Source organism: Meriones unguiculatus, chromosome 14, assembly GCF_030254825.1.
Source record: "Meriones unguiculatus strain TT.TT164.6M chromosome 14, Bangor_MerUng_6.1, whole genome shotgun sequence".
In the NCBI taxonomy this organism is placed as follows: domain Eukaryota; kingdom Metazoa; phylum Chordata; class Mammalia; order Rodentia; family Muridae; genus Meriones; species Meriones unguiculatus.
In genome coordinates this window covers 68,455,900-68,479,313 of record NC_083361.1, presented here as the reverse complement: position 1 = coordinate 68,479,313, position 23,414 = coordinate 68,455,900, and the positions used below count along the sequence as shown (strand labels likewise).

Genomic DNA, 23,414 nt, shown 5'->3' with positions numbered 1-23,414 from the left:
TATACCATAGTATGTGTGGATAAATATATATTTTCCTTTCTCTTTATATATAAAGGCTTAAGTGAATTTATTTTTAGATCACAAAGGGCATTCACTTTGAATTTCAGCCTGCTTTTTGCAAGCAGCTTTTAAGTTTAAATCACTAGAATTCTTATGTTGGGATTAAAGGTGTTACCCACAACCTGGCGATAAATTCCTTATAACAGTTATTCTCATAGGGTTGTCCTGGTTTTATTTGATTCTCCATTTCCCCTTATTTTCAGTGTTAGGGGTAAACTTCCAAGTTTTTCCAATGGGTAATCTATCATTCTTGCTGATTTATTCTGAATTTTGTTCCCTGGCTAATTTTAATATTCTAGGCATAAATAAATGATACCAATTTGTCAACTATTTCATTATTTTCAGACATTTTGTCTAAAAAATGAAAATGGAAGCAGGCTAGCAAGAAAGCTAAAGAATGACTAAATGGGGCGTCACACATAGTCTCAGGTACTGGAGAGGCTGAGACCAAAGACCTTAAGGCTGGAGTTAGACATCTACCTCGGCAGCATAGTGAGTTCCATCTCTGAAAGAAAGGGGGAGTGGAAGGAAAGGTGGGCCTGGTGGTGCATACATGTAGTTCCAGCATTCAGGGAGAGCATGGGGACTTTGAGGCCAGCCAGAGAGGTACATAGTGAGGCTGTTTGGAAAAGCAGATGTGACTGAATGTGTTCTATGGACAGGGAATCTAAAGCAAGAAGCTGCTGGGACTTGGTAGGGCGACATCTTTGCTTGGAGGGATTGCCTGGGTGGGACAGCTTTACTTGACCCTAGGAACTGGTCATGGGGATGTTTTGAGGAGGTGGGGTGGATGGAAGGGTTTCACAGTGTGCTTCATGGATCCTCTTGGTCTCTTACAGAGTCTGGGGATATTTATATCTGGGGCTGGAACGAATCAGGGCAGTTGGCCCTGCCCAGAAGGAACACAGAAGAGGAGAGGAAAACCGTGAGAGGTAAGGTCAGCCTCAGGTGTCATCACGGGCTCTACTGTGTGCCGGACCCTGAGCTGCGGGTGCTCAGGGGCACAAACCACTGGGTGACCATCGGACACGTTTTGCTGTGGGGAGGCTGATGCTAGTTTTGGCACTGCACGACCTGTGGGTCTGCTGAGTAAGGGTTGGGCACCAGCTTTGGAGCTAGAAAGTTGTCTTTTATAGAGCCACTGTAGGAGCTTCACATGGCCAGAATGTTAAACATTATGACCATTCGACAGGCACGGAATTGAGTGAAGACTGTCTTGAAGGAGCAGCAGCCGCCCTGGGTGATGTTGGCGCTCCTGCCCACTTCATAGCCATCCAGCCCTTCCCAGCTCTACTGGATCTTCCCCTCAACTCGGATGCAGTCAAGGCCAGCTGCGGATCCCGACACACAGCTGTGGTGACACGTGAGTGGGGCTGGCTGAGCGGGCACACGGGCACTCCATCCTGTGGTTCTCTTCTTGCCGGGAAGTCAAGCAGGAGTGGCAGGAGAACATAGGGATCACACACCCAAGAAACAGCTGAAGGCTAGTTCAACTTTATTCCCGAGAACAAAGGCTGTATCCCCCTAGGGGAGTGGGTGGGGGGCTCCAAGAATAGGGGCACATGATTGGTTGGAACTAGGCACATGCTTGATTTGCATTAGACAGCATGCTTCTAGCATAAGAGTAGAATGTCAGTGCTTAATTAACATAAGGGAGGGGAGAGTTAGCAGGGACCTGCGTCAGAGGCCTTATAGTAAGTGTGGCTAGGGTAGTCTGTGTCTAAAGACCCTTTCCAGATGAAGTAGGCAGGGAGCAGGGGACCCTGCCAAGGGGAGGGAGTTCTGCCTTTAGCGCAGAGCTTAATGGCTCTCCAGTCCAGGCAAGACCTGCAACCTCAACCAACAGGGTCCCTCCAACACCATCCCACCCCTTAACTGGGAACTGCACTTTGCCTTGTCCACCCTTTATTGTGCAAACTTGTCTCAAACTCCTGGGTTCAAGTAGTTCTGTTTCGGGCTTTGGAGTAGCTAGGACTATGTGTGCCAGCATTGTGCGCGCTGGGACTGAATCCAGGGCCTCTTGTATGTCAGGCAAGCACACTGAGATTGGTTTTTAACAAACATTACCATTTCATACCATCTTTAGATATGTATTTATGATGAGCTGCCTCATTCAATTGAAAAAGCTTTCGTGCTGGGCAAGGTAGCCTATAAATTCTAACTCTTGGGCTGAGGCAGAAAGATTGGGACTTTGAAGTTAGCTTGGGGTATATATAGTGAGACTGTTTCAAATGTTTAACAAAAAACAAACAAAACAGTGGTTCTCAATCTGTGAGTTACAGCCTCTAAAGGGGTTGCAACTGGGCGACCATTGGACACGTTTTGCTGTGACCATAACAGTAGAAAAATTAGTTATTAAGTAGCAACAAAATAATTTTATGGTTGGGAGAGGTCACCACAATATTAAGAACTAACTGTATTAAAGGGTCTCAGCATCAGAAGGTAGAGAACCACTCCAAGTAGACAAAGGACAAAGGTTACTTGTGTATCTTCAACAGCTACACACCCTCAGACCCAATAGACAGGAAAATAAAACTTTTAACTAGATCCTTTACTACCCCAAATGTGATCGCAATTTGTAATGTGTGCTATTTTGTGCTAAGCACATGTCAGAATTACAGCATGTTGTCTATGGCTTGTGCCAAGTATTATCTTGCCAGTAGTGTCAAGAGTAGTTGGCAAGCTACTAACTGTCTCTTTGGTTGCAGGAACAGGAGACCTCTATACTTGGGGCTGGGGTAAGTAAAAACGGTTTTGTGACCATTAAATCAAGGGGCTTGAGCCCGAGGAGATAGAACAAAAGCCACACAAAGTAAAGGGAGCAGGGCCTGGTCTGTGGGATGAGAACTGAAATGGCACTTAGGAGGCCCAAGGCCAAACGGCAGAGGAGGAGGTGTTCTGATCACCTTGACATAGGTAGCCTAGAGGAGCCACTGCTCTCTGGCAACCCCAAGGTGTGTTTGGGCTTCTAGCTTTTGATCCTCTGAATGCAGAGAACAGCAGAAAGCCAGTAGGTTGAGTGTAGCCCCTGAGGGGAAACGTAGCAAGGCCTGCCAGAGAAAGGGGTTCATTTTATTCTAGGCAAATATGGACAGCTTGGCCACAAGGACAGCACCAGCTTGGATCGACCCTGCCGTGTGGAATACTTTGCAGAAAAACAACTCGAAGTAAGGGCTGTCACCTGTGGACCCTGGAATACCTATGTCTATGCAGTGCAAAGAGAGAAAGTCTGATATATATGCCAGGTGGATGCCCAGCCACTTAAGGTGTGTGGGTGAGAATGAACTCTTGCAAATTATTTACTTCAGTATGCTGGCACAGGTGCATGGAAACAAACAGTGCCCTTGCATCCTAAATGCTGGGATTAAAAGTGCATGACATTTAAAAAATTTCTAAAACAAAGGATAAAGATAAATCTTACAAAAGATGTATGAAAGATGTATGAAAGATATATATAGATATATATATATATAAAAATTGTTTATTTTTGGAGCAGTGCCAGGGATCAAAAAAACCAAGGCCTTCCATCAGTAATGGAGCCTAGCCCAGAAGCTTTAAATAGCTGCAAAATAAAATACTGAAACATGAAAATATGTAAATAAAGTATTACCCAAATGAGAATAAAGAGTAAATCCAAACTATTCTGAGATTAGACTCTTTAAAATTTTCCTATGTCCTTTTAATTTTACGTCTTTAGTGACTATAGACCAAATCAACCAAACATTGATTTGGAGAAAGAAGAAAACAATGTAGTATTTGAAAGGTAACTATATATACATTTTATTTTAATACATTTAAAAACATATATGTGGGTAAACAATCATGTGTTGATAGATCTGGCACTGGCAGAGAAAGAATAAATAATAGGGCTTTGGGGAGGGTAGTGATGAACTAGGTAGGTAAAGAGAGTCTCATTCAGGACGTGATCACAGGAGTAACTTCCTTGTGGATGTGCAAAGTTGCTGAGTCCATGACAGAATGGCTCAACTCACCCAGATAGCGTCTTCATTTGCTTGTGAACTACAGGAAATAGAACTAGTCATAGTGAGTACAGGGATGGAAGACTGAAGACAGACTGCTCAGACAAGCATGTGTGTTCAAATACACATAAACCTCAAAAAGACTGCACTAATAAACAACTGTTCCTGCGGCAGGGCAAGCCATCGCAAATGCTAACACGAGAAACCCTCAGTAGGAGAGTGCAGAGCACAGGCCCCAGAAGATTAAAGCTACCATCGCTACAGCATTAATGTTCCTAAACAACAACAACAAAAGGCTTTAAAAGATGTTAAAAGCTAATTCCAAGTCTATAAGCCACAATTTTTCATGTCTCATACTTCAAGGCTGGGCATAATCATTTTCTCATTTTCCAATATAGTAGTGAAATAAGACAAACCCTCGGTTATCCTTAAATAGACTTACGGGGTAGAGAAAAAAATTAGGTACCAGATGTTAAAATCTGTACTGTCATAACTAGATTTCAAGGTATCTCTTGACTGAAAAACGTCTCTCTGGACTTGCTACACGGATGAGGACCTCTCATCTGTTGCACTCATGTCTAAGGCCCATGGTGACAGACCTGCCCAAGGCTGTTTCAGGCGTATCTAAACTGATAAAAGCGATAAAGTCACCCCTTGTATAAGTCAGTCCAGTGTAGGCACAGGAAGCCACAGCTAGCTAACTGGTCAAGGATTCTCAGGACTGGATGTTGGTTGAATTGAGGATTCGAGCAGTAGCATCACATCTGGAAGCCTTTGAAAGTTCTCGCTGTTGGAGAATAAGCAACATCAGTGACAGTACTACTTTGTACCCCTCCACTTGTAAACGTGCTTAAGGGTTAGCACAAAGCCTCCAGGCGGTTTCCCGGAGGGTTCACAGCACAGCGTGTTAGGAACAGCCCGAGGAGCTCTAGCACCATTCGGTTAGTCACAAGCCTAGCACATGTGCACAGAGGCCCCGTTCCTATCCTCAACTCGGAACTTAAACCTTCACCAAGAGAAACCCCTTATATCTCACGAAGTACTCTTGTAGTTGTTTGAGCAAGACAGCAACAATTTTTTTCCAATTTTTTTTCCCTCTTCCCGCAGGGCCTTGCACATGCTACAGCTTTGGTTTCTTGATCCCTTTGTAAAACAAGGGACAGAGGACTTATCTACCAATCCCTGGGGCTGAGGGCTTTGTAACCTGCTGGTGATTTGATCTCATGCTGGAGTACATGGTGAACAAGCAGAAGATTAAGCATGCATGAAGGCCCCGGAGGGGACAGGTGTTAGCACTGAGTGAGTGGCTTTCGAGCTGCCCCACAGACTTTGTTAACCATAGCTGCTGGTGTCACAAGAAAACCTCCAGGCCTAGCCAGACACAGATGGATGTGCCTCACGCAGAAAATGGGCTTTGGCTGAGTAAGCAAAAAAGGGAAAGCTCGATCTGTCGTTCAGCATCAGCCAACTAGAGCTACATACACCCATTTCTCCTATTAGAAATACCACCACCCAGGTCACTGGGAAGAAAGGCCAGAACATGAAGATTTTCCACATTCCAAACTGGCCATGCTTTCCTTGTCCCAGTCTCCTTCCCCTTCCCCATGTTACCAAAAGAGGAGGCAGTTCAAATTTTAACTTGGTGTCCCCTGCAAGGGAAGGGGCAGCCTTCACCTCTCACTAGTGAAGATAGGAGGGAAGAGAAAAAAGATGGTTAAGGGAAAGGCATTGTAGTTAGTGTCCGCCAATTCAGAAAAGGATGAGTGAAGGCTCCTCTGAAAAGACAGTGTCAGTCTTCCCACACGTGTTAGCAGCTCAGTATGGTAAAATAGTAGAATGGAGGAAATAAGCGTAGGCCAGCCTACACAGACAGACGGGGTGATTCAGCCGTGAGGGTTAGTAAGGTATATACTCCAGGAAATAATCACACAAGCCAAGAGCCTCAGTAAAAGCAGCACACAGCCGGGGTTCCCATCCCCATTTGATGGGCCCTTACTTTTTCTAGCACATTATAAGTCTTTGGTATTACAAGTGGGGATGGGATGGGGGCCAGGTTTTTTCTTTTTTTGTAAGTAGGTAAGGGGAAAAAAATCTTTGTGTAATCTTACGTGGGGCTGAGAATCCAAGTCAAGTCTGAACATGTTTTATTTGCTAGCCAGCATGTCAGTCTACTGGAAATAGACAGCAGATACTTATTTTTGAAGCCCATAACATAACAGGAATTCTTGCTTCCTTTGTTTTAAAAGGTTCTATGTTGATACAGCTGAGACTATGGGTTAGTGTAGTTCTGTGCCCAGATGGGAATGAAGCCAGCACATAACAGACCAATTTGGAAAGGGGACATGCAGGGGTTGCCATACAGACCTGAAGCCCAACAGTGGAGCTGTCAGAGAGGGATGGGTCCTTCTAAGAACAAAGAATTAAGACAGTTACCAAGAACTCCACCAAGAGAGCACCAGGGCAGTCATTAGCAGGTTACCTCCTGCAACCCGGGAGTGGTACAGCTTGAGCAGGACTCGGCTCAAATGTCTACTTGCTGACTTCAACTTCCTGTACACCCCTCCAAACCACCCACATGGTCAAGGCAGGAAAGGGATTCTCAGCCCTCAGGTTATTGTCCTGACAGAATATCCTGGGTGCCCTTGGGAAGATACCCCGCTCTGTCAACTGTGTGCTCCCCAGAGACTGGTAGATATCAGAAAAGGTGAATTACCGAAAACTCAGAATAGGTGCTGGCAACAGACTTAATGCTGCAGTTGTGCTGGCGGGGCGTCGAGCCAGAGTACCCACCGCTCAGGATGCTGCCATTGAGATCCATGTTCTCCTTGTTGGCCCTAAGCTGAGCAGCTCTAGGGGTTTTCTTTCCAGAATACATAGAAGTGACTACTGACTGCGGAGAAGAAGGATACCCATGTTACCTATCACTTTAGAATGCGCTCACACACAGGAAACCCAAGGCCAGTTATATTACTCATGTCTATAATCCTACACTTCTGGCTTCAACAATGCTGCAGTTAGGCTCCAACAGAAGCAGGCGATCTCTGAGATCCTGGTCTACATAGTAAGGTCCAGGACAGCCAGACTACACAGTGAGACCCTGTCTCCAAACAAAAAATAGGTGCAGTTTTAGCTGTGTGTGTGCAAGTGCCTTACAATGTCAGTCTCCTGCCTCTGCCTCCCAAGTATGAGGAGTACAAGTTACACCATCAAATCCAACCTAAAATAAATTCCTTTTTTTGTCTATGTTTGGTTTGCATCTGAGATATGAGCTCATGTAGCCAAGTGTGTACCTGTATTTCATACATATTTATATAACCAGGGTTATTCCTTATGTAAAAAGAGGTCATGCAAGGAAAAAGTTTCAGAAGCCCTGGTCTAATGATCATCTGGCTCTGGCCTAACTCTCAAAATCTCAATGATCACCAGACCGTGATTTTAGAAACTAGACCGAGGAGGACCTCTGGGAAAACAGGTAACAAATAGGGATGTGTTTGTACAGAACATACTGACCTTGCTGCCGGAAGGTGGTAGCCGAGACACAGGTGAGCGGGGCACTGTTCCAAAGACAGGCCGGATGCTGTTATTGGGCGTAGCAGTGGACATGGTGGTAGTGTTCATCTAGGGGCAGAGGCATTATTGATGTGAGGTTAGCAACATCGGCCTTTCCAACAACCCAGCTCTACCCTGCAGAGACGCGAGCATCAAGAGTCCAGGAAATGAGTTTCCACAGTAAAGTTGGCAGTGCACAATACTGCACAGCTTGAAGGAAATTTAACAACTGTTTCAAAGCCTATTTATACCAATCTGATGGAGCTACACACTTATATACCTACTTAGGGCACAAGACATGTACCACGTGACCCAAGAGAAACAAACATATCCATATGAAGACTTCCACGTTTGGCAGTTCTTAGAAGTACATATCCCTTGACAGGTGCCTGGGCAAGCAGATTATTACATATGCGTTAAATAAAATACCGCTCAATAGAGATGAATGACTGAGCACATGCTACAATGCAGATGAATCTCACCAACATGCTAAGTGAAAGAAACCTACAAAATAGACGGCATGAGGCTACCTGTATAAAAGGTACAAAAGTCTATTAGAAAATGCAGATTTATTGGGACAGTAAATACCTGATTGTATTCTCTTCCTTCTACCTCAGACCCTAGCAAACTGCCACCAGGGGCCTTTTAGAGACAATGGTATGTCCATTGTCTTCATCAAAGTGATAGTTTCATGGTGTATGTTCCTCAAAATTTATTAAAACTACATTTTATATAATGCATGCTCATTATACTACATAAAATAATAAACTTTTTTAATGCTAAGGATTGAACCAGGGACTTGCAAGCACTACTTAATTTTTAAAAATGTTCAGCAATCTGGGTGTGGTGGTTCAGACCTGTAGCCCCAGCCAGCATTCTAGAGTCATTTATTAGAAGCATGGAAGGTGTCTTTCATCTAGTACTGTGACCACCTGTTGGGATTACAGGATGAACCTTACCACAGAATGTTGTGGCAATTATTAGCCACTGGGAGTTTAATGTAAGGTCTTGATAGATGGCACAGAGTTGGCTGCTCTTTGATTCTCACTAGAAGCTGCTACTCAGCATTGAAGTATGTGCTCTCAAATGGACTCAGCCCAGAAAGACAGAACTCCTTTTGCCGTCTTAGCAGGGTAGAGGGCAGTAACAAGCAAAGACCTTGCCCGAGCTTCCCCGCTCCCCTGTGAGGAGCAGCAGCATGAGGACAGTTACCTTGCGTACTTTGCCTGACTTGTTGGGAGTAAATCCTGGTCTCTTGCTAGGTGTCCGGGGAGCACTGCCGAATAGCATCTCCGTCTCTGTCTGTATCTTGTTCTTCAGTTGCTGTGTGAAACAATGATGGACGCCGTCAGACAGCAGGGCCAGAAACCCAGGTAAAATCTCTGTGGCCTGAGGTAGACGGAGCTGCCACAGTCTACCTTTTCAATAAACCGTGATTTTCGGCAGAGGTGCAGGACCACTCTAATTGTGGTCCTTTTTCCCTAATTTGTGTGCACAGCTTACCCTTTCCTGTTTGGCTTTTTCTTTCTCCAAGCGATGTAATTCCCACTGTTCTGTAACATACTCCATGAATTTCTGCCCATTCACCACAAATGCTGTCGACTGCTCTTGTTCCCACTTTTCAATCCGTGCTTTCAGCTCCTCTTCCAGCTGGCCGGAAACAAGAGCATGTTATTTACTTCAAACCTTTGGTGTTAATCTCAAACGAAGTAATTATCCTAAAGAAAGACTCCTTCCCAGAGCGTCATCAACCTTTTGGTAGTCGGACCCACATGGATACAGACTGGGTCAAACGGAAATCACAGACTAGAGAGTTCATTTAGACATACACTAAAGAAAGAAAAATGGCAAAACCCAGTCTAAAAATGGAGGTTTTGATAACTAACATTGGAAACAGCATTGGGAAAACCAACATTATCTAGATAGGGTAATTTTTTTTTGGGAGGTGGGGAGTGGGGGAGGTTCAAGACAGTGTTTCTCTGTGTAGCCTTGGCTGTTCTGGAGTTCACTCTGTACACCAAGCAGGCTTCAAACTCAGATCCACCTGCCTCTGCTCCTGAGTGCTGGGATTAAAGGTGTGTGCCACCTCCGATAGACAGGGTGATTTGTAAACAGAATTAGGGAACACTATCAGGGTGATTCAATGTGGAATCAACCTCTTAACCAGCCCTAAAAGTGGGTAAGTTGAACCTCAGTCCACTCATCTCTATACATGGAAATAATATAACCTTTAGGGATACTGGACAATGGTATGAGTTAATGAAATGCACAGACAATAATAAAGCACAGCACTTTTTGTAGAAGTTTGCCTATCACAAAGACGCAATTGTTATCCTGTAGTGTTCACTGAAGTCTTGACAGTGTGGACACCACATTGCTATCATATAGACACAACTTTAAGAAGGTAAGTGGGTTCAAATAAGGTCATTAGGGCAGGCCCTAATCATAGGATTGGTACTAATTAGGACTGAGACCCAGAGAAAGACCACATGAAGACACAAGAACAAAAAAGAGCCATCTCTTAAGTCAAGCACAGACTCAGAAGAGACCCAACCCTATCAAAGACACCTTGAGCTCATTAAACAGGTCAGTTTCTGGTGTTCTAAGCCAACTAATCTCTGGTACTAATCTCTGGTGGCAGCCCTAGCAAATTCATAGACTCTGCTATATCTTTTAGTTGCTATAAATAAAGGCCCAATACATGCTCATGCTGTCCTTCCTATGTTTAGAAAAGACAAAGAATAAGGTATCTTATAAACAAAGTTACCTTAGGGAGTGTTTTCTGGAGCTTTGCACGTTCCTTTTCTTCTTTTAGAAGATTTCCCCCTCTGTTTGTAAACCGACTTGGATCTGAAGCTTTTTTCTGTGGAAAATACACTTATTAGAGTAAAACCTCGAGGGATGGGGAGATAACACAGTAAAGTGCCTGCCATGTAAGAGCTGCATGTGACAGCATATCCTGTAACCCCACGCTCAGGGGTTGGGCTGTTGGACAGCAGCATGGATCCTGAGGTTTGATGGCCAGCCAGTCTAACTAATTTATGAGCTCCATGGTAAGAGGAGGCAGAAGCACGGAGTTTTCTGTGAGTTTGAGGCCAGCCTAGTCTACAGAGAGTTCCAGGGCAGACAGAAACCTTGTTTCAAAAAGAAGAAGGTGGAGTCAGGTGTGGTGGCACATGCCTTTAATCCCAGCACTAGGGAGGCAGAGGCAGGCAGACTGATAATGAGTTTGAGGCCTGGTCAACAAAGTGAGTCCAAGACAGCCAGGGCTACACAGAGAAACCCTGTCCAGAAAAACCAAAAAAAGGTGGAGAACAAGACACCTGATATTAATCTCTGGCTTGTACATGTGCACCCACACACAGGAACACATACACACACCACATAAAACATCAAAACCAGAAACCTATTATAGACACCAATTACTTCTAAGACTCATCAGATAACTAACATGCTTTTACAAGTTTTGTATTATTGTCTACTCAAAAATGAGAAGCACTAATTTTCTATGCCCTGAGCTTTCCCTACCATATATAAGGTCATCTACTAGGGTTCAGGAAAACTAGCATTTCCTTAAAAACAAACGACTTACCAGCACGTTATTATATAAGTTTCATATCCTCATACATGTATGTGATATATTTTGTTCATATTCATCCACCTGTTACTCTATTCCTTGCCTTCCTACTGATTTTCTTCCTCTTGTCAACTATCCCCATTCCACTTACTGTTTTTTTTGGAGAGGGATGAGCCAATGAGCTTTTAAAAATGGTTGCTGCTGGGCGTGGTGGCGCACACCTGTGATCCCAGCACTCAGGGAAGCTATCCTGTTCTACAAATTGAGTCCAGGACAGCCAGCGCTACACAAAGAAACCCTGTGTCGGGTGAAGGGTTTTTTGTTTGGATTTAGAGACAGGGTTTCTCTGTGCAGCCCTGGCTGTCCTAGAACTCTCTGTAGACCTTCTAACTCAGAGATCCACCTGTCTCTGCATCCCAATTAAAGGTGTGCCTAACAGAGAAAGTCAGCTTGGTGGCAGCAGCTTATGCCTTTGATCCCAGCAGTCCAGAGGCAGGAACAGGCGGGTTACTGAGTTCAAGGCCAGCATGGTCTACAGAGTGAACTCCAGCCTGTGCTTCACAAAGCATATACCCATACATAGTAAATAATGCGTGCTCTCTTTGTTGGAATGTTATAACCTAGGAATGTTGTCACAAGCCTTTATCCCAGTGGACAGAGGTAGGCAGATTTCTGTGAGTTCTAGCTGGAGCTACAGAGTGAGACCTTACTGGGGTTTTTTTTTTTTTTTTTTAAGAGTTTCTTCTGTGTCAGAGATCTACCTGCCTCTGCCTCCCAAGTGCTGCGATTAAAGGCCTATGCCACCATTGCTTGATGAGACCTTGTTTTAAAAAATTAGTGTGGTGCCTACACTTGCCTGTTAACTTCAGCCCACTTATACTTAGCACATGTGAAGGCCTGGGTTAAATCGCCAGCATTTCTAGAAAACGCAAATGGTTAGGCTGGGATGTAGCTGAATGGTAGGACACGTAGAATACCCCGGGTTTAATCCTCAGCAACACACACATCTGTCATTCTTTTTAACTTTTTAATTTTTGTTATTTTCTAATGTATGGAAGCAATGAGTACATAACCTTAAATTAGGTGTGCTACTCAAAACTAGGGCCAGGGAATCAGTAACATTTCTGATATAATACCTGACAGGTACAACTGCAGGAGGCACTGATCTTTTATTTCCTTCCCTCTTAAATGTGGGCTTGTGAACCAGGGAATCTGCTGCACACCTGTTCATGACTTCTCTTTGCTTTCAACCAAAAGTAAGGATTACCAGAGGACTACCTGTAAGCCTCAGTCTTTCTCACTTCAGAGTCTGACTTCTCTATTTGTAATGTTTTTTGTTTTCACTTTAAGCAGAGTCTAGGTTAGAACTCATGACAATCTTTCAGCTTCCCAAATGCTGGGATTACAGGTTTGGGTTACCATACCTGGCCTGCTTTCGTGCTGTTCATTTCACTCTAGAGAAAAACAGATAAAACGAGGATATTACCTCAAACTCTAGGAAAAGTTTCCAGCTGTCTTCCCATTTCTGGACACCTTCAAATAGTTCCTTGTGAACTTCATAGTAGTTTTTTAACCGTATAACTTCAGTGTCGTGAAGATGGAGCAGGTTTTCTGTGTAGTCCTCTGTAACAGATAAGTTTAATGGTTTTTATTTTTATTTTTTGGTTGAGTTCCTCTGTCTGTCTGTCTGTCTCTGGCTGTCCTGACACTCCCTCTGTAGACCAGGCTGTCCTTGATCTCACAAAGATCTGCCTGATCCTGCCTCCTGAGTGCTGGGATTAAAAGCGTACACCATTACTGCCCAGCCAAGTTCAGTAGGTTTTTTTGTTTGTTTGTTTAATGTTTGTTTGATAATTCCTCTAGTGTAGCAGTTCTCAACCTATCTATGGGTTGAGATTTGGAACAATCCCTTTGAGATTGGATCAAACCTTTTCACCTCAATCACATATCATATATCCTATATATCAGATATTTACAGTTCAAAACAGTAGCAAAATTACAGTTATGAAGTGGCAACAAAATTTATGGTTGGGGCTTACCCCAACATGAGGAACTATATTAAAAGGTCAAAGCATTAGGAAGTTAAGAAACACCACTATAGTGTTTGGTATTCCAAGAAACTAACCCTACAGTGTAAAAGGTTTTCTCCCTCAGAATAAAATATTGACATTGAAATAAATAAAGTAAAAAAAAAAATTTTTTTTTTTTTTTTTTTTGAGACAGGGTTTACCTGTGTAGCCTTGGCTGTCCTGGACTGGCTTTGTAGACCAGGCTGGCCTGATACAGAAATCTGCCTGCCTCTACCTCCATGAGTGCTGGGATTTCAGGTGTGTACTACCACGCCTGGTCCAGGATAGCCAAAACTACACAGAGAAACTCTGCCCCCCAAAAAACCAACCAAACAAAAACATAGCCTGAAACAAAGAACATTCTCTAAAATGTACTGTCTCTTCCTTCTGTTTTTCATACTCTTCCTTTTTGCCTTGCAAAGCCAGGAGAAGATTAGGTGGGCTACATTAACTATATAAACAGCTGTTATTTTGTTAGGACACTTTCACCTCTTAGCAGTTTATGACAGCGTGGAACTCCCTGAGCTCAGACAAAGACATTTAGCTGTTCTGCCTCTGCATTCAGCTGCTCAAGATTTGGTTTATGGCCCTTTTCTCGTGGCATGAAAATTGAATGAGGTAATATTTTTGAGGCTTGGCTGTATCTGCTCAAAAGTAGAAATGCAGAACTTCCTGGTGAGTATCTGAGCTTATAAAAGGCACATGGAGATCATCACCTCTGTACTAACCAGAATAGTAAGGGGCAAAAGCCTGCCTCTGTTCCTGGCTATAGAAACACAGGTCCCAGAACTGAGCCAGCTCCACTCGAATTGTCTCGATCACTTGCTTTATGTTTTGCATTTTCAGTTCTTCTAACCGATCCACTTCTAATTGCAGCTGAAAGAAAAAAGACAAAGATTATAGAGCCATACTTTTATAGTCACCTGTTTGTCTTTCCAGATTTAAATAAAGTTACAACATGAAGCTATACAGGTAAATCACCGGCATGCTTTATAACAACATTATAAGAGCCAGAATCTAAAAAACATGCCCACAAAAATGTGCCAAAATAGAACATGTCTTTGCTGGCCCAAGAGATTAGCTAGTTAAGGACATTAGACTAGACCCAGAAATGCTCTGAGAGCAATATTTACCCAGCATCCATTGGTTTTCTTACCGCATTCCTGATTTTGGCTTTTGATCCAGTCATAAATGCAGTCACAGGTTCTCTCTCTTCTTCAGGTATTTGTAACCTATCCCAGAGCTCTCGGATTTGAGCCCGGAGCGCCTCACACTCTGCTTCATTTTGTGATTTTTTCATTTCCAGCTTTAACAAGAAAAGGCAGTGGTTATACCAAAAGATCAAAAACTGTCCTTCTCATTCCTCAGAGGAAAATGTCTGGACCCATAAGAGAAAGCACTTTTATCAAATTCATATATTTTCTCTATGTAGTATAGGCTGGCTTCAACTCTGACTCAGCTTCCTGAATACTGGACTATAGTTTATGTGTGTGCTATTATATTTTCACATTAAGGGATAAGAGACATGTCTTCTTGCCATCTAAACATATAAACTGCCATTGCTGCTGGATGGTAGTGGTGCACGCCTTTATTCCCAGCACTCGGGAGGGAGAGGCAGACTTGTTCTCTGCGTGTTCAAGGCCAGCCTGGTCTACAGACAGGCTATGTAGAAAGAAACAAAACAGAACAACAGAACAGATTGTCATTGTCATAGGATATCAGACCTAGAACAGGATTCAAGTTTTGATTTGATTTGTTGTTTTAAGGCAGGGTTTTCATTATGTAGCCCTGGCTGGTTTGGAATTCAGAGATTCATCTGCCTCAGCCTAAGTGCTAGGTTTAAAGTCATGTATCATCACACCCAACTTAGGATTCAAATTTTGAATTTTTTTATTATTAAACATTAGGCTAATTAAAATGGCTAATACTATTTCAACTAAAATTTAAACTTAATATTCTAAGAATATTATGTTTCTTATTCACACAAAAGGTGGCTTAGGCTTTTTTCTAAAAAAAAAAAAGTCAGGACTGTGGATAGTGCTCAGTGATACAATCTTTGATCTATGAGACTGCAAGGTTTGAATTTGATCTCCACCACTAAAATAGGAGCTAGGGAGTTAGTTCAGTCAGTAAAGTGCTTGCCATTCAAGCATTCAAGCGTAAAGACTTGAGTTCAATCCCCAGAACCTGCATTAAAAAAAAAAAAAAAAAGAAGGGCATGCTTGTGTGTTAGCACCAGAGAAGTGCGCATGGCCTGTAAGGGTCACTGGCTGGCAAGCCTAGTCTAGTAAGTGAGCACTAGTGCCATTGAGAGCTTGCTTTGGCAAGGTGTACAGCTCCTAGCGTCAACACTTGCAATTGACCTTTGAACTGTGTCCTCCCCCAACCCCGCCAAACAAACAAAAAAACATTTCTATTACATATTGTTGTCTTCGCTTATTCTCTTACACTGACCCCTTGTTTAAGACTAAAGAAAAAGCTGCCGGTTCTTTTCAAATTAGTGAATACTCCTGAGGTGGTACAGAATCATCTGAAGTGGTATTACCTGCTGTAGCAACTTCTGTAGTGTCGCAATATTCTCCAGTGATAAACAAAAGGCACTTTCATCTTCACACACTACATCTCTTTCAAAGCTTGTATCTGGAGTGTGTTCTAATTCTTCCATACACAGTATGATTTGTTTCTTAAGGCTGACAAATTGTTCGTGCCTAGATTCCTTAAAAAAAACAAGAACAAAATTAAAGAGAGCTGGAGGCCAAGTAAAGTTTCAGGGTAGGATGAGTCCAGGCAGCACACCTTCGTTTCCCTCAGGGTTGCCACATGTTGCCGGAACAGGGTCAGCTCTTCCAAGGTAGGGACAGAGGTGCTGTCCACGTCGCAGGGAGGCATACAAAGAATTTCACGGAGTTCTTGATCTTGTTCTTGAAGTAGCTTAAGTTCCTGCTTTCGCTCCTTTTTCTGTTTTCTCATCAATTCTACTTGAGTGCGCAAAGTTTTTTCTAGTTGTAAGACAGTTGTTTCTCTCTCTTCCTGGATGAAATAACATATGACTATTTAAGGTCCAAGGAGGGAAGGAGACTGGGAGAAAACTAGAACAATGTTTGCATTTACAAACAAAGCAGTTTAGGACAGGCATGGCTATGCACACCTTTAATTCTAGCACTTGGAAAAGCAGAAGCGGGGAGATCTCTGTGAGTTCAAAGCCAGCCTGGTCTTGAACTTGAAGATCTCCGATGGTTTCCAGCAGGAATAGGATATCAGAGCCTTTTCTTTCTCTTGATTTGTACTATGTGACCAAGGAAGACCTTGGAGTCCCAATCCTCCTGCCTTTGTTTCGGGTTCGTGGGTCACCATGACCAACTTCCTTTTCCATTTTTCTTTACTATGGTAAAATACCCTTAAATTATCATTACCTTACATACTATCTTTTCTATTCTTTAAGTGTCTCCAATTTAATAGATTTCATGATTTTTAATCTTTACAATGTGGCAAAAGCAATATGCACTCAGCAGAAACTATATTTCAAGAACTAGCACAACCACAGTTTTTCCTTTCAATACAGTACTCAAATAGCCCTCTTCTGGCCTGCAGGTGTATGTGCAGGCAGAACACTGTATAAATAATAAATAAATCTTAAAAAAATTTTAAAAATATTTATATAGGATTCCTATATTTACATAGAATTCTACCTGCATGTGTGCCTACACACCAGCAGAGGGCACCAGATCTCATTACAAATGTTTGTTAGCCACCATGTGATTGCTGGGAATTGAACTCGGGACCTCTGGAAGTGCCCTTAACTTCTGAGCCATCTCTCCAGCCCCTAGTTCAGGACACTTCTAAGACACCACATGTGTTAGGACCTGAATCCAGCTCCTATGCAAGAGCAACAAGTGTAACTGCTGAACCATTTCTCTAGCCCCTAAGTTGGTGTCGTTCCCCCACCTCCCCCGAGACAAGGCCTCTTGTTGGTTTGAAGCTTATGGACTTGGCTAGGCTGGCTAGCCAGTAAGCCTCAGAGATCCACCTGTCTCCGGCTCCCCAGTCTTGAGGTTACAAGCATATGCCACCATATCTGGCTTCTTTTCAGGGATATGAGGCTTGAATTCAGGTTCCCGTGCCTCTGAGGGAAGGACTTTGCCAACGAATCCATTCCTTCAATGTTCCCCCATTCCTCTCTTCCTAATAAAGACCATTTATGTCTACCTTTTCCTCAAAGTTAACTTAAAAACATTATTATGCTCTATAAAACAGAAATACAGCAAGAAGTTTTTGATAACCTATTACCTGCTTACTTCACTAGGATAACTCTATCTTTCGCATTTGTCATGTCTAGCCCTACTCCTCCAAGAAAGCTTTCCGTTTACAGTCCTAGGTTAAAACGTACTCCTGTGTCTTAGACCCAAACCAATCTCTGTACCACCACATACATGAAATGGCTCCACTTGTAACTCACTGCACAGAGTATTCAGCTCTTTCTTACAGATGGATATGCTTTTGAGGAGCCTTTCCCTCAGGCTCTCCTCCTCAGCAATCATCCTATCCAGAAGATCCTACAAGTGAGAAGACAATTGGTAAAGGTTTGGAGCTACTGGGAATAAACAAAACAAAAACAAACCAAACCCACAACAAAACCAACCAGCATTAATATCAAAACCCCATAACTTCAAATTTTGTAGACAAATAAATGAATAAACAAAGCCAGGAAGGGCCTGTGATATCCTAATGTAAACGACTAGGTATTATTTCTTCTTCAAATTGATTTATTATTATGTGTGTTCATTGTGTGGAGTTGAGGAGAGGAGGGGAGAAGACAACTTTAAAGAGTCAATCCCCCTTACACCTTATATGGGTTCTGGCGACTGAGCTCAGGTCTTCAGGTTTATATCATGGAGTTGCGGGTCCTTTACCTACTAAGTCATGCCTCCAATACTCCAAATATCAGCCTGCCTGCTATCTCAAATAAGGCAGCAACATCACTACTGTTCTCACAGCAAAGACGGATACCAATTGACTCACCTTGATATGCTTGTTTACAACCTCGGTTCTTTGTAATCGCTGCTCCTCTGGAATCCCAATTAATTCCCATATTTCCCGAAGGTGGGTTAGAGCTTTCTGGAGGCATAGGATGGACTCCTCTGCTAGCACCTCACTGAAAATCAATATAAAAACATTTTGCTTGTAAGATGCAGCATCACTGCCTCAAGACTAAAAGCACTATTTCCAGGAACTGAATTGAGTAGTTTCCCAAGAGGCCTTGACAGTAAAGTAAACTCAGAGTAAGCATACCAGTTTAATGAATTCTTGGCCGTTCTCTGTGCCTCCTAAATGCAACACTAGCAAAATCATCACATTCATCTGAATTAAGAGCCAATGACTTCGTTCAATGATTCTGTGTATGGCAGTACAAAGCTCAATTACAAATGCTTTTATAAAAGAGAAACCAGACAAGGTAACCGGAAAATAAACGCTAACATAAGAGCTTGCTGGTAAGAAGCTCCTGAAAACAGCTGGCAGAGAGCTGAGCATGGTGGCTTGTGCCTGTAAAGCCTAAGATTCTTCTGCCTTGGCCTCCAGAATGCTGACATTACCAATGTGCACCACAAGCCAGGCGGTGGTAGCACAAGCTTTTGGTCTCAGCACTCAGAAGACAGAGGCAGGAAGATCTCAAGTTCTAGGCCAGCCTGGTCTACTGAGGGAGTTCCTGGCCAGCCAAAGTTATACCTTGTCTCAACAAACAAACAAGCAAACAAGCAAGCAAGCAAACAAACGTGCAACCACAACACTGAGTTTGATGCTTAAATTACAACCCGTAATTCAAAGACTACACTTAAAAGACATCATCAGAGGTTGGAGATGGCTCGGTAGTTAAGAGCACTGGCTGCCAGGTTAAATTCCCAGCATCCACATGGCACCTCACAACTGTCCTGTTCCAGGGGATCTGGCACTCTCACATAGACAGACATGCCGGCAAAATACCAATGCATGTTAAAAAAAAAAAAAAAAAAAGACATCACATGCTGGTAAATAAATAGAAGAACAAATTCTCGCATTCCTGATATGTTTGCTGTATAAATTGGTACACTTCATTTAGAAATGTTGGGTTGGACATGGTGGTACAGGCCTGCAATCCCAACACTTAGGAAGCGAATTCAGGAGAGTGAGCTCAAGGCTAGTCTGGTCTACACCGCGAGTTCTAGGACAGCATGTGAGTTCTAGGACAGCATACACAAAGACCCTGTTTGTTGTTGTTTTGTTCTATGCTTGGACGGTTGCATAGGTGGCTCAATGGTTAAGAGCACTGGCTCTTCTCCCAGAAGACCCGGATGTTGGTCCTAGCACCCACAGGATGATTCACAACCATCTACAACTCCAGTTCCAGGGGATCCAATTCCATCGTTTGGCCTGTGAGGATACTAGGCACACAAATGATATACAGCCATACATTAAAATAAATGAATGCATAAACTTTTAAAAAGTGGTTGGAGGATCTGGGAGACATGGCAAAAGCTACTTTGTCTTAAAAAAACGAGAGAGAGAGAAAAGAGTGCCAGGCGGGGTGACACACCCCTTTGATCCCAGCACTCGGTAAGCAGAGGCAGGCAGATCTCTGTGAGTTTGAGGCCAGCTTGGTCTACAGAGTGAGTTCTAGGATAGCCAAAAATACACATAGATAAACTGTCTCGAAAAATCAAAAAGAGAAAAAGAAAAAGAAAAACAAAAGAACGACATAGATGTATTTAGTCATAGCGTGGGAAATGGTAACAGCTTGCATGTCTAAAAACATGGATCACTACATTCCCACAAGATAACATAGCAATAAAAAGGAACAAATTACACACAACGCTGCTAAAGCTCAAAACATGCTAGGCTGGCAAAATGGCTCAACGTGTGAAGACTAACAACCTGAGCTGGATCCTTACAACCCACATGGTAGGAAAAAACTGACTCCTACATGTTGGCCTCTGACCTTCATTTCACACTGTGGCAAGGGCATTCCAACCGTCACAAAATAAATGTAAAAAACAAACACTATGTTGAACTACGATAAGTGAACAGAAAGAAGTCAAACACAGTGACCCCTTTCCCTGAGACAGGGTTTTCCTGTAGCCAAGGATGACCTTCACCCTCTGGGCTCTGCTCCCACCTTCATGTCACCAACTTCAGCATTCAGCAGTATTTTATCTATGAAAATCTTTTACTTCAGGATTAATCTCAGCCAGGCAGTGGAACAGGCCCTTCAAGCCCAGCACGTGGGAGTTCTATAGAGGCAGTTCAAGGACAGCCAGGGCTGTACACACTCTCTAAACTCTCTCTCACAAAAACAAACAAACAAATAAAAACTGTCTAGAGAAACCAAAACAAAAAGTGCATTCCTGAGAACTGGAGCTCAGTTCCCAGCACCTGTATCAAGCGGATCAGTGTATGATCGTGTGTAATGTAACTCCACTTCCAGGGAATCAGCACCTCCAGCCTCTGTTGGCGACTGAACCACACAGAAACACACATGTAATTAAAAGTGAAATCCTTTGCTGTTTAGTGAGTTGGAAGCCAGCCCAGCCTACACAGAACCTTTCTTAGTAAAACACAAGATTCTGATACAAACTTGTGTGAATGTCTTCTCACTTCCTAGCACTGGAAGGGCTCGGTTGTACGGTAACCGCCTGAGATTGTACACCAATGTGGTACATTCACGCCACCAGCAGTACAGAAGGGTCTAGTTTCTCACCAACATCTGTTCTTTTTTCCCCCAAGGCAGGGCTTCTCTGTGTAGCCCACTGCTACACAGAAGTTTGCTCCATAGATCAGGTGGCCTCCAACCTGGATATTGGCCTGCTTCTGCCTCCCAAGTACTGGGATTAAAGGTACACCACAGGGCTGGAGAGACTGCTCAGCAGTTAAGAGCACTGTCTGCTCTTCCAGAGGGCCTGAGTTCAATTCCCAGCAACCACATGGTGGCTCACAACCATCTATACTGGAATCTGATGCCCTCTTCGGCCATGCAGGTGTACATGCATAATACATACACAATAAATCTTTTTAAAAAGATGCATGCCACATATGCTTGCTGGTATCTCATTGTGATTTTGACTTACATTTCCTTGATGACTCATGCTGAACAACCGGCCATTTATAGATCTCATTTAGAGAAATATATGCTCGAATTCTTTTCCCATTGCACTAGGTTTTTAATTAGAAAAAATGGTTTTCTATGTTACTGAACCCAAGTGGCCTTGAGAGTTATCTGAAAGTTAGGAGTATAGGGATCACTGGCAGGAATTCAGAACCGTTCCTTTCATGTTTTGCTGGTTTCTGAGCCAGAACTCCCTATGTAGTTCTGGCTGGCCTGGAACTCAGAGAGCCACCTGCCTCTGCCTTCAGAGGACTGGGATTAAAGGTATGTGCCACCATGCCCATTCCTCCTTTCATATTTAACGAACAACTATGAATGAGGGTCTCGAAAAATGAAGAAAAAGATGTGGTGATGGGGGCCTGGGCGAGACGGCTCAGAGGTTAGGAGCACTGAGTAGAGCAGGGTGCGGTGGCGCACCCCTGTGATCCCGGCACTCAGGGAGGCAGAGGCAGTTGCAGCTCTGTGAGTTTGAGGTCAGAATGGTCTACACAGTGGGCTCCAGAGCAGCCAGGGCTGTGTAGAGACCCTGTTTTAAAAGCACTCCCCCAAACAAATAAATAATAATAAAGAAATCTTAAAAAACAAAACATTGAGACATAAATTCGCAAATCCAACTAAAACCAAGCAAAGGAGGCTTGGTGTGGCCTTCCTGTCTCAAAAAGAAAAAAACAAAGAAGATGCTTGAACAACCCATACTGGAAGACTTTATACTACTTTTTCTTTCTTTCTTTCTTGAAGAGACAGGGTATCTTTTAGGCCAGTCAGGCACTGAACTCAGAACCTCCCAAGAAAGTAGTGGGGGTACAGATGTATACAGCCAGCTCTTTGTTCCTGTTTTGAGATAAGATCTCTATATGGTGTAGGATGCCTGGAACTCTCCTGCCTTGGGCTTCTGAAATTTGTAGATTACAGGTGAGGGTCACCATATCCAAATATACTTTGATTACAAGCTTCCTTTTCATGTCACTTAGGATTTTACTAGTCTTCACAATGCACCCTTAATCCCAGAAGAGTTTAAGTTTAATGAGTTTAAGTATAATGTCATTCAGATCAGAGTATCTGGAATCCTTAGCCTTGTACTCAGTTTGTTTTCATAATACTATTTATTAATCGTTTCCATTCTGTTCCCAGTCTCTTAAGGTAAAATATCTGGGGATTAAAAAAAAAAAAAAAAAAAAAAAAACTACCAAAATTCACGGAACTAAGATTCCTAAAAATTACAAAGCCTTGGGAGGTATTCAATTTGACCAGTAACCTACAGGCTAATACTAAATCTCCCAGTACTTCACTTTCAGAAGACATCTGTAAAGCCCCAACGCAAGAGCCCTAAGCACTGATACTATTTCAGAAGTGCGAAAACCAGCATTCAAACTCGTGCCTAAAAAGTCAGTTCTGGTCGGATTTCAAATTGGACACTCCCAAGCCGTACCTGGGGATCCTGAAACGCCCGGAGAAGAATTCCATAATCTGAGTTTGTTAACTTGCAAGGAAATCAAGTCATCTTTCCAATTTACGTAAAGCCAACCCGGAGGAGCAGACACGAATAAAAGCAATTAAAACTCGGGCGGCTTTTCGAAAACTCTAGACGTCTCCTAGTCTCAACTCGAGTCAGTCTCGCTCCGGCCCGCCGAGCCGTGGGATTACAGCTTTAGAGCAAAGCGAGGTCGACGCCGTGACGGACAGGCTGAGCACCCAGCCGGGGCGGCCGAGCAGGCGGGGTCTGCAGCGGCTGCAGCCGCCGGGCTCGCACCTGCGCTCGGCCCCGGCCTGGAAGAAGCCTGTCAACCCGCGCTGTCCGCCGGAGCCCCGCTTCCAGCACCCCCAGCCTCGGACGCTGCGTTCCCGGGCTCTCGAACCCAGCACCAGATCTGCACCTCGACAGCGGCTCCCTCCCTCCCGTAAGAGACCCGTACCTTCTCCTCATGGCGGACGCTTCAAGCAGTCAGGAGTCGAGACCCTCCACCTCGCACGCACGGGACGGAGGACGGCCACCAGCAGCGAAAGCCCTTCACTCTGCGCCGGACTCTACCCCGGAGCCGTTGGAC

General features: G+C 43.6%; 2 protein-coding genes across 11 annotated transcripts in view; one reads left to right on the top strand and one right to left on the bottom strand.

Annotated features, from left to right (window-relative positions):
• Rccd1 (RCC1 domain containing 1) overlaps window positions 1-5,284 on the top strand; it is an 11,545-nt gene extending 6,261 nt beyond the window's left edge. For 5 of the 7 annotated variants that reach the window (XM_021645295.2, XM_060367417.1, XM_021645294.2 and 2 more), the window contains 4 exons: window positions 900-992; window positions 1,253-1,423; window positions 2,769-2,798; window positions 3,142-3,714. In XM_021645295.2, coding sequence (XP_021500970.2) covers window positions 900-992; window positions 1,253-1,423; window positions 2,769-2,798; window positions 3,142-3,293 — 446 coding nt within the window. In that variant the 3' untranslated portion in view covers window positions 3,294-3,714. Of the gene's footprint in view, window positions 1-899; window positions 993-1,252; window positions 1,424-2,768; window positions 2,799-3,141; window positions 3,715-5,147 lie in introns of those variants that run through there. The other 2 variants (XM_060367418.1, XM_060367420.1) reach the window with 2 other exon arrangements.
• Window positions 3,816-23,414, bottom strand: Prc1 (protein regulator of cytokinesis 1). Of its 4 annotated transcripts, none has more exons than XR_009585600.1 (15): window positions 23,283-23,414; window positions 18,255-18,387; window positions 17,666-17,788; window positions 16,032-16,265; window positions 15,781-15,951; window positions 14,392-14,541; window positions 13,964-14,111; window positions 12,653-12,789; window positions 10,357-10,452; window positions 9,093-9,239; window positions 8,802-8,912; window positions 7,551-7,658; window positions 6,754-6,930; window positions 6,149-6,446; window positions 3,816-4,827 (listed from the first exon to the last, which is right to left on the bottom strand). XR_009585600.1 is itself a non-coding variant. In XM_021645287.2 (15 exons), the coding sequence occupies exons 1-15, from the start codon at window positions 23,291-23,293 to the stop codon at window positions 4,756-4,758; spliced, it is 1,860 nt and encodes a 619-aa protein (XP_021500962.1). In that variant the 5' UTR covers window positions 23,294-23,414; the 3' UTR covers window positions 3,816-4,755. The 4 variants fall into 4 exon arrangements, 3 of the variants coding, with proteins under 3 accessions (XP_021500962.1, XP_021500963.1, XP_021500964.1); XM_021645287.2 differs by having other exon boundaries at window positions 6,405-6,446; XM_021645288.2 differs by lacking the exon at window positions 6,149-6,446.